The following is an 11,601-nucleotide window of genomic DNA, read 5'->3' as shown; positions in this document are numbered from 1 at the left end:
GTGCTTTGTGCAAGTCCTACAATATTTAAACTCACTTTAATTCCTCCTATTATCTAGGACAAATCCCCTTCCCACCCTCAATATTCTAAAACCTTAGGGGAGTACAGAACAACTGTGCAAATGTAAATTTTTTCAAATGAGCAGAGCATGTTTTCGTTGAAATTAAACCCGAACGTGAACTACATTCAGGGAAGGAAATGGCAGGGAGAGGGAGGGAAGGCGTCTGTAGCTGCTATAGAATGTGCCTGGCTGCTTCAGCTCACAGACAACTGATGAAGTCCAACTCTGAAATCCCAGGCAATTTGTATACCAAGCTCCTCCTTTTCTGAAGTCTTCTCTTCCATTGGTAAAATTCTCCTGCAGGGTCATGTAGGGATCCCACCCCTTCTCTGTGTTTTCACTCTGAAGCTCTACACAACTTTACACCTGAATGAACGCCAAACCTCAGGGATATATAAAGGGAACCTGGAGGAGGAATTTCACAGTTACAGTGCAGAAGCAGAGGGAAAGGAATTAAGCAGCTCTCCAGCCAAGCAAATCCTCTACTCACCATGCTTCCTCCTGCCATTCATTTCTCTCTCATTCCCCTCGCTTGCATCCTAATGAAAAGCTGTTTGGCTTTTAAAAATGATGCCACAGAAATCCTTTATTCACATGTGGTTAAACCTGTTCCAGCATACCCCAGCAGCAACAGCTCGATGAATCAAGCCAGAAATGGAGGCAGGCACTTCAGTAACGCTGGACTGGATCGGAACAGTAAGTGTGATTTACTTATGTGGATTTTGTCTTTTCTTCTTGGGTAGCATTTAGCGCACATTCCTGTAGAACTGTTTCACTGCTAACTAACCTGAACTGTATATATTTTGCTAGATAATCTGGGAATAATTTGCTGCATGTGTAGATAGGCATTCTTTCTGTAAAGTTAACCCAACTAAAACAGTGATCTGATAACGCAGGCACAGACTTGAGTCTGATCAAACATCCAAAGGGAAAATGTTTCCAGGAATTAAACTGTTGCTTCTTTATGCACATGCACATTGAGAATTTTTAAAAAGTGTTGTTTTAGATGAAATTCAGGTTGTTTTCTGTTTATTTCAGGCCATGTGCAATTCTGATAAAGTACATGAAGGTAACTAATCAAAGTATGTATAAGAAATCACAAGGGGGGGAAAGACACTTTCAAGGGGAAAAAAATTGCTCACCATGAATGTCTAAAGTATGTCTAGGGAAATAGTTGAAAGTTTTGATGATGAGGGATAAAAGTAAAAATGTTGGAGAATCATATTTTCCTGAGATGATTTATTTACCAGATCAAAATTTAGGTAATTGTTACATTTCTGTGGAAGACTGGAGAAACTCTTAAAACTTTAGAGATTTAAAATAATAACAATACAATAATACATTATCCAGGGAGCATTTTTCTGTGTGCTTAATTGGCACACTGACTGACCACTACTTAGAGGGATTTAAATTTCTTTCCCTAACTTTTGCTTCACTTCTTTCTTTTAGAAGAGCTCACATGCTAATAATCAGGTTTTAAGAGAGACCCAGAGAAACAGTGCACAGGAAACCTTACAGCTCCGTTGCTCCTCCCCCTCAACTCCATTCAGCTGTGAAAAGTAGTTTTGACCTCTGAAAAGTCAAAGCACATATGACTGCAAACGTCTAAAAAAAAACCAAGGTGTTCTTTCATGCAGATGGATGCTTCTGCGTAACACAGGAGACATCTGATTATAGTAGATTGCTGAGCAATGTGGTGGGTATTCATTGTCTGAACTGTCACTGTGAAAATGCGGGATATATGGACAGGAACAAAAAGCTAGCCGGTCAGAGTCATCTCCGGCTGCTTCCAGGTGCATTCCCAAGGCAGCTGCAGGAAGGTGAGCTGGAATCAGGCGGCAGGAGCACACACTGGCCGGCCAGCTATCTTACCCTTTAACTTTAATCCCGCGCTCTATAGCTACGTGTATGTATGCATCTATACATACATTTTCCACAATGATCACAGCCCCTTAGGCTATACCTCTCACCTCGGAAATACTGGGGCACAGAATGAAGTAAAATTCCTAATTCAATACCTACTTCAAATTAGCCTTCGCCATTCTATGTAAGGCCATTGCAACGTCCTGGATCATTTTTAAAGTTTTAAATGTCGGCAGTTACACTTTTAAGCATTTTTTTTTCTGGTTAACAAGCCTTGCTTTCTTTTCAAGCTTATTACAGGCAATTTTCCTCATGTTTAGATAACCAAGCAATGGAAAGGAAAACTCAACTATTTCAAGATTAATTTTTGCTTTAATTACATAAACCATGTAACAAGAAACAGCCAATTAGAGAACATGCTTATTAAATTCAAATAACTGAACAAAAAGTTTGCCATGACCAATATTCAGGAAATGAACACCATGGTTCCTTTTGCAGTTGTAAATCAGACATGTTAGGCATTTTTCTGCCATAAAATTCATGGAAATGTAGCCAAGTTGTTATGGCAACCATACGTTCCTGATTTAGGCGCGTTTATATCCTTTAACTTTTGAATTGTAGTGACATTTTGCATTTTAAACATTTTAATATGTGTTTTTAAAAGATAACTTGGGAATTTATGTTTAAAATGTAGTTATTAAGTTTGATATGCAAAATGTCAGACTGTCCACATATGTATTTATGATTCTTTGCAGCTAAATTTTATTGAAACAAAATATTACAGAGATCATATGCATGTACACAGTATTTAAATACTTTCCACATTTTCTCAATAGATTTAAAAAAACTAATGAAATAAAAGCAATTGCAGACATTAACAAATATGATTTGTGAGAAAAAGAACATTAAAATACACTCTTTTTCACACATAAGTGTAAGAGCTGCTTAAACCATTTTGGGGAGTGAGACTAAGAAAATGGGATTTTCAAATACTCGAGTAAGCAATTAGCTAATGTTATATATGGGTGAAAAAATAAGGCCTACTTTACTTTATCCAAAAAATTATGGTCATGTAAACTGACACTTTTCATGAAAATGTCTCTACCACCATGCAAGCATATTTTTGCACTGTGGAAATAAAATAGATGTTCCCTTTCTATTTGGCAATTCGTTATCATTTGCATAACACTGCCATTGCAGATTACTTTTAAGAAATGTCTATTTGCTTATGCCTCTGTACCGTTTCTTTTCTGTTTCCTGCAGCTCGGGTTCAAGTGGGTTGCCGGGAACTGCGTTCCACCAAGTACATCTCTGATGGCCAGTGCACCAGCATCAGCCCTCTGAAGGAGCTGGTGTGTGCTGGCGAGTGCTTGCCCCTGCCGCTGCTCCCCAACTGGATCGGAGGAGGCTATGGAACCAAGTACTGGAGCAGGAGGAGCTCCCAGGAGTGGCGGTGTGTCAACGACAAAACGCGCACCCAGAGAATCCAGCTGCAATGCCAAGATGGCAGCACGCGCACCTACAAAATCACCGTGGTCACCGCCTGCAAGTGCAAGAGGTACACTCGGCAGCACAACGAGTCCAGTCATAACTTCGAGAGCATGTCGCCTGCAGAGCCAGCCCAACATCACAGAGAGCGGAAGAGAGCCAGCAAGCCCAGCAAGCACAGCATGAGTTAGAACTCAGACTCTCGAAATGGACTGACTGGTAACCATCTGCTTTACAGATTTGATTGCTTGGAAGACTCAAGTCTGCCATTGCTATTTTCTTACTTGAAAATATATGCTTTCTGCTTTGATCAAACCCAGCAAGCTGTCCTAAATATGAGGACCTTCTTTGGGAATAGCCTTTCCTTTATGAGTTTTTCAAAATGTACATCTATCCATGAGTGCAATTGGTATTTAAACTCCATGCATCCTGTAGTTTTAATTCCCTATGGTTCCTGAAAGACTGGTGATGCTATATACATACTATATATTGAATACTTTTTAAACAGAAAGGGGCTTCTCATTTACCCTTTACTCCCCAACCCATCCCCCACTCCCAGCAAAGCCCCTCCAAAACTGAGAAGTTTAAAAAAAAAAATTGTTGCCTTGAATCTTTACAAAAACTTCAGAACCATGCTTTTTAAAAAAATTTTTTGGCAGTCTTTATGGAACAGTTCAGCAGCCATGAGTGATCTTCCTTTGAAAGAGTGAAAGACCTTGTGACATTTCACTTCAAAAATAAGCCCTGTAGCTTTTTACAGTCTCATAGTATGAAATTATACCCTGCATGCTGACCCTCGCTTGGAATGGAATGCCAGAAATGCATGGCAGCAGCTAATAAGTAAAGTTGATTAACTATTTATTTGTCAATGTTATTATTTAATGAGCTTTCACATGTGATCTTTTTCAACATGTAATTTTTTTATGTTATGAAGCTTTTTCATGTACCTAAATATTTTCCTGTATGATTTGTGATTGATCTAGAAATATGATGAATACATGTAGATATGTAAAATAAACATTTTAGTCTTCTTATTACATATATACTTCATCATGAATTTTATCAATAGTACGGATCTTTTCAAATCAGTAAGATGCTTTGTAAAGCTAAAATAGGAAATACTTTGTTTAATCTGTGCAATCAGAAACCAATTTGACCTTCAATTCCATCAGTTTCTTTTAACAAAAATAAACACTGCTAAAAGTTATTGTCCTTGTATAAGAATGTACACATTTACGAAAATTACAAAATGTGTCAGAGTAATTGATATGTTTGATAAGGAACATTCAAGTTTTGACAGAAAGCTCTGCAGTAAGAGAGAAGAGAGGGAAAGGGAGGCCATCTTTTTAAAAAAATTTATTTTTACTGATTTTTAGAGAGAGAGGAGGGAGAGGGAAAGAGAAAGAGAAAGATCAATGGGAAAGCAGAATATCTACCGGCAGCCTCCTGAATGCCCCATACCAGGGATCAAGCCCTCAACCCGGGCATGTGCCCTGGCCGGGAATGGAACCAGCAACCTCTTGGTGCATGGGCAGGAGATCATCTGTTCATTAAATGGAGTGATTTAAATAGTTGGGTGGCAATCTAGCAATGAGTTGTAATAAGAATATCATAGCTATATATTCCTAGGGATGCCAAGTCTGCTGCCCATTATAATCACTTAGGGGAGATATTATAAAACCCAATGCCCACACCGCTATCCAAAATGCATCATAAATTCTGGGGGTAGAACTCAGATATTGGCAGTTTTTAAAGTTTCCCAGGTGATTCCACTGTGCAGCTATGTTTGAGAAATTGTGAAGAAATCATGGTCATATGTTGAAGAACTTTGAATACTATAGCATAGCCCGCAAACCAAAAAATAAGCCAAAATATAAACAAAGAAAACAAAAACTAATTTTTCAAGTTTGACATGTTGTTATTTAAGCAACATAATCACAGTCTTGAACCAGATTTTACAGGTAAATGACATGTGTCAACTCAATCAAATGATCAGTCCCATCACTCCAAAGGAAGAAAACCAAAGAGGCTTGGCTATGTATTGATAAGAACTTCTGGGTTTCCCATTTTGGATCCTGAGCATGAAGGAGTCCTTAGCACATTTTTGTAGTAGATTGTTCTTTTTGTAAGTATGAGTCTAAAACTCACATGTATATTACCTATAGCATACTTAGCTAAATAAGGACATTAATATTGTCTCTTCCCTATGAGAGGTAGGAGAGTCTCAACATATATACAAATAAGAAAACAGCTATAAGTTTTATAATATGCTAACTATTTGTATCATCAAATAAAATAACAATTCATAGTCCACTAAGTTCACTATTGATTTATCTTCCAATCTTAATAACTAAGATCTTAAACTATTTCATATTATATCATCATATTAACACATGGGTGATTCATGATAATTACATCATAGGTTGAATATACCAAAAATATATTGTTTCATATGTCTATGTTACTTTTCACCATTGCTCAATAAAGGATATTTAACATAACATAGAAAACTAGACACTTCAGCCATTTATTCCTTCTCAATAAGATATCACCTTCTATAGAAACCCTTAGAGATGACCTCAAAAATTAGTGTGTCCTAAGACCTGAGGCATAAAAAGGACTTGACAAAGGTATTTCACAATCAAGAAGACTGTTGTTGCCTTTTACTAATCAAACATTAAAATGACGGTTTTAGTGATAATAAAATGCTAAAATCATAACTAACTTGATTGTTAATAGAGTGTTAATATATGAATGTACTGGAAAAATGAAAAGGAATAAAGGAAGCTTATAAATAAGACCTCTTTAGTCTCTGCTAAGTCAAGAATTAGATCTATTTCTCATGGTCACGTTCAATGTACTCATCTATTCCAGCCATGTTTCATTGGGGGTGCATTTATTGCATGGTTTTTAACATCAAATGACAGGAAAAGGTCAGCAATTAATAAGAAAGGCGTAGGATAAAGCCAGGCTCTCAGTGAAGTAAAAACTGAAAGTCAACAGAAAGAGTAGCTTTGTAGTTATTATTTAAAAATGCTAAAGTGCACTTGCATCTGAATTGTCGATTATATTTCCGTGGGTCCCCCCCCCATTAATTCACGTTCCAATTGGTTAAATTCTGCATAATTGTATTCCTCACCTTAGTAACTATCATTTCAAAATGGTGAATTGTGGTAACTTTAGTAAAGTTCTGACCTCTAGTTCACACTCATAATACTTATCTATAAAATGTTTATCAAATTTATTTTGGCCACTATGGATAAAGAATTTTTCAAGTGACTTGATAGATAGAAGATGGTTAGTTAGATTGATAGAGATAGATAGATAGACAGATGGATATTGATATGTTTAGTTATATTAGAACTATTAGATATATAGATAGGTATATATACCAGTAAGAATGAAAGAAAAATTAATAGCATGTATACAATCATACAGTGTGCTATATATAAGCTAAGCATGGACATGAGGCCTATAGAAATATCTGTTGGCAAAATAAACCAGTATTTTAATTATAAATCATTTATATTTACTCATTCATGCTAGTTACAAATAACCACTAATTGGCCATACTCTATTAGCCATGTTTATTTTACTGTATATTTTTGAAAAGCAATGAAAACTAGGTTTTTTTAAAGTAAGATTCAGTTTCTCTTTTAATTAAGACTGAATCTTAATCCATTCTGGCCCTATATGAAATTACCAAGGCGATCTAGCTGTTTCATTCGCTCTATGCTACTAGAATTATTTCTTTTTATTATGTAGCATGATCTATCTATTTAGCATGATATTTACTTTAATAGACACTCAGTAGACTGGCTATATGGAGCAATTATGAATAGAACGAAAAATAATTGTTGAAGCAAAAAAAGGTAACTTCCAAATTGCTGACTAAAATGAAAGCTTCTGAAAGTCTGAATTTAGTATGTTGTGATATTCTTTTTTTGCGATTACCGTGGAATGTAGGTATCAAAATCTAATTCATTATACTTGGAATTAAAGCATCACTTGGATTAGACTTAACTCTTGAAAATGTTTTTAGCACTAAAGTGGCAATTCCCTGCATACCCTAAACTCAGCATTTCTGTGCTTCCTATAGCCATATAGTTTTAATAAAAATGAAATGCACACTAAGTCTTTGATGGAATCCTTATAGAAATCCAGAAGGAGTTCAATGTGAAAATGACTTAAGATCTTAGTGTTAGAGTGTATTCTCTTGTTAGAATGTTTCCTTCCCTCAAGGGCAGAGAGAGATGACTTCCATCTTGGTTTCATCAGAAGCTATTAAAATATAGCTCTATGTTGAATTGAAATGAGTCTAGATTTGTTAATTAAGTAGAAATTTGGCCACTAGAAATTTTCATTGCAGCCACAAAGAGAAAACTACAATAACAGATATCCCCCAAATCATTCTCCTTGTCAGTATCATTTTCAATTGTACTGATTTGTCCATCATTCCTGACTCCTGAGCCAACATGGCACCTGGTGCTTTTGCCTGCATAATTTTGAAAATTGTCTGGAAGAGCTACAGGGTAACAACTATTGCAGAAATCCCAGTGGGAAGATGTTTCAACTTCCAGGTTTAAGAATTGATTAAAATGAATTAATACCAAGCTGACTGCATAATTATTTCCAGTGCAAATTAGACTGAGTGATAGTTTATCACCTGCATTGGCAAACCTGCTGAAAGATTTATTTTACTTTACAAATAAAGACAGTTTGTGAGATTTATAAAGGAACTTAAATATTTTCCTCTGAATATTAGTAACTGCAAACCAAAGGTTACCGTGTATTATTGATTTTATTTTTTAGCGGTAGGATTAGGTGCTTGAATTGGAGACAGAATGTCTAAATCGACATAGTCACTGACACAGCCATACTTAGCCAAAATTCACTATTACTAAAGCTGAACAAGAGTTTCATGGGCTTAAACATAACTTATTATTAAAATATAAGCATTACTTTTTTCAGTAGCAATACATTTCTTTTTTGAAATCTGTCATGAAATTCACACAAATTTAAAAATCTCTTACATGACAATACTGGCAAATTTTCACAAAATCATCATTTGAGTCCTTTTACTCATTGAGGTGTTAACCTAAATTAGGTATTCGAAGATGGCCTAAAACACTGAACCCAGGAGCCCTGTAACCAGGACTTTTTAACAATCCTTTACAATTTTTTAAAAATATTTTTTTATTGATTTCAGAGGGAGGAAGGGAGAGGGAGAGACATCAAAGATGGGAATTGAACCTCAATCTCCTGGATCATAAGTCCTTGCTCGACTCTTTTACAATTTTTAATCAGCATTATATTGTGCTTTAGGTTAAACAGCTGAAAATTTTTACTAAGTGAAGCTTTCTGTGTATTGTTTGCCTTGCTTGCTCTCTTACTTTTCATATGCGGTTGATAAAATATTTCCTTTGCTTGTGTGTAGTTGTTGTTGTTTTTTTAATTCCTTAAGCTTAGAGAATTTAAACAACAATAACAACAAAAAACACCCAACTCTTTCTTGTCACAAATTTCCCTATGGCAAACCAAAGACAAACACTGCCAACTGCATTTAATAATCTAATCAAGGGTTGCCATTTTGTCTATTTGTTGACACTATCTTTCCTACGAGTTAATTCATTTTGTCCACTTTGAACACTAATTGATAAACATTTCACATTTAATTTGTGACTTAGTTTAACATTTAAAAAAAGTAATAATAGAGTTTTCAATTTGACTCATCTGTAAGTTTTTATGTGGCAATTTTATGTGACTTCAAAACATGTGAACTTAGAAACAAGACCTGAGATATGGCTTAGACTGGGCTGCTACTAATTAGTTGGGTGAACTTACACTTGTCTTTAGCTTCCTAAGGCTCAATGACTTTATCCATAAAATAAGGGAGTTGAACTAGATAATGTCTAAAGTGTCCTCCAGGCTAAAATATTCATGTTCTGTTATCCCAAACAATATGGGCATATTTTCAGTCACACTGACACCCTGAAGGGTAGATTTGACTAGTGCTACTGTCTACTTCTGATGGTGTTTTCAGTTGTGAAATTTGAGAATAAGTCAATCAGACGTATTATGGAATAGACATATTCCATCATACAAATACCAGGTTAAGGCAGACAATATAAGATGACATTAAAAATCCAGCTCCAGGCATTTCCCACGTTTTGTCCAAACTTAAGCAAACACCAGGAAGATGTTAAGGACCAGGTAAAAGGTATTAGAATTTTTCTTCATAAAAAATACCATTGCTACTCTATTACCAACTCATTTCTACAGAAAATAGTAAGAAAAAAATCAGCTGTGACTTATAACAGGAATTGTGTTTTATTGTAAAGTAATGATGTAATGGTTTTGTTTAAAGTTTTCATTTTGAAAATCAAAATCATACATATTGTCATATAAGAGGGATAGTGTTATTTCGAGTCAAAATATTTTATAATATTTGAAATTCATTAATTTATTCATTTGTTTAGCAATGTTGAAAATCTGGTCTGTGTTAGGTTCTAAGAGCACATTGGTGCACAAACGGGAATCCAATTAAAAAAATAAATGCTCTACTGCTAAATGTAAAAATAATTACATATAACCTCACTTTTGAGCAAGACTCAATTACCTAAACTGTACAATGTGGATATAAAACAGGAAAAATATACTTCATAAGGGAATGCTAACATTGACATAAAAATTTGAGATAGACTATTATAAACAATAAAAGCATACTGGAAACTGTAAGACCTAAAATCATAAAATTCCTGGAAGAAAACATAGGTAGCAAACTCTTCAACATCAATCTTAGCGATATTTTTAGATATGTCTCCCAGACAACGGCAACAAAAGCAAAAATAAATAAATGGGTCTATATCAAACTAAAAAGCTTTTGCACAGCAAAGGAAACCACCATCAAACCAAAAAGACAACCTACTGAATGGGAGATATTCGCAAATGATACATCCAATAAAGGGTTGATATCCAAAATATATAAGAAACTCGTACAACTCAGCAACAATAAAAAATGGGCTGAGGATTTGAAGAGACATTTCTCCAAAGAATACATACAGATGGCCAACAGACATAAGATGCTCAGCATCACTAAGCATCAGAGAAATGCAAACCAAAACCACAATGAGATATTACCTCACACCTGTCTGAATGGATATTATCAAAAACTAAACAAACCATAAGTGTTGGCAAGGATGTGAAGAAAAGGGTACCCTTAAGCATTATTGGTTGGATTGTAAATTGGTGCAGCCACCTGGAAAACAGTATGGAGGTTCCTCAAAAAATTAAAAACAAAACTATCAATATAATCCACCAATTCTACTTCTGGGTATTTATCTCAAGAAATCTAAAACATTTTTTGAAAAGATATATAGATCCCTATGTTCATTGCAGCATTATTCGCAACAGCCAAGATATGGAAGCAACCTAGGTGTCCATCGACAGATAAATGGATAAAGAAATTGTGCTACTGATACAAATGGAATATTAGTAATAAAAAGGAATGAAACCTTGGTAATTACAACAACATGGATGGACCTAGAGAGTATTATGTTAAGTGAAATAAGTCAGAAACAGAAAGGCATGCAATTTTACTTACATGTGGAATCTAAAAAAACAAACACACAAATTTACAAGCAAAACAAAACAGATTCATAGATACAAAGAATAAACTGATAGCTGGCAAGGGGAGTGGTGGTGGAGGAATGGGTGAAAAAAGATACAGGGGAATAAGAGATACAAACTTCCAGTTATAAAAGAAGTAAGTCCTGGGGATATAATGTACAGCACAGGGTATATAGCCAATAATATCGCCATAACTTTGTATGATGAAAGAAAGGTATTAGGCTTAATGTGGTGATCACATCATAAGGTATACAAATATTGAATCTTTATGTTGTACGCCTAAAGCTAATAAAATATTGTATGTTACCTTACTTTAGTTAAAACATTTTTTGAGTAAAAATATACTGGAAAAAATTATCGTTATGATTGGTAGGCCTCCAAAATGAGCTGAAGCCTTTATTATTAAGTGGATATAATTTTAGGATTCAATTCCTCCAAAGAACCTACCTTCTTGTATAAAGTTGTTAGAAATTTTATATAGATTTTTCGGTTTAATTATTTAAATGATCTTGCATTTGTAAGTTGTTTTTTGCAGTCCATCTTCTAAACATTGATTTTAAC

At 35.0% G+C, this 11,601-nt stretch overlaps 1 protein-coding gene across 1 annotated transcript; it reads left to right on the top strand.

Moving 5' to 3' along the window:
• Positions 1-213: 213 nt before the first annotated feature.
• SOSTDC1 (sclerostin domain containing 1) lies at positions 214-4,450 on the top strand. Its single transcript, XM_016218889.2, has 2 exons — positions 214-756; positions 3,187-4,450. The coding sequence occupies exons 1-2, from the start codon at positions 552-554 to the stop codon at positions 3,600-3,602; spliced, it is 621 nt and encodes a 206-aa protein (XP_016074375.1). The 5' UTR covers positions 214-551; the 3' UTR covers positions 3,603-4,450.
• The last annotated feature ends 7,151 nt before the right edge of the window (positions 4,451-11,601 follow it).

Source organism: Miniopterus natalensis, chromosome 10 (assembly GCF_054644295.1).
Source record: "Miniopterus natalensis isolate mMinNat1 chromosome 10, mMinNat1.hap1, whole genome shotgun sequence".
Classification (NCBI taxonomy): Eukaryota; Metazoa; Chordata; class Mammalia; order Chiroptera; family Miniopteridae; genus Miniopterus; species Miniopterus natalensis.
This window is presented reverse-complemented; position numbering and strand designations above follow the sequence as displayed.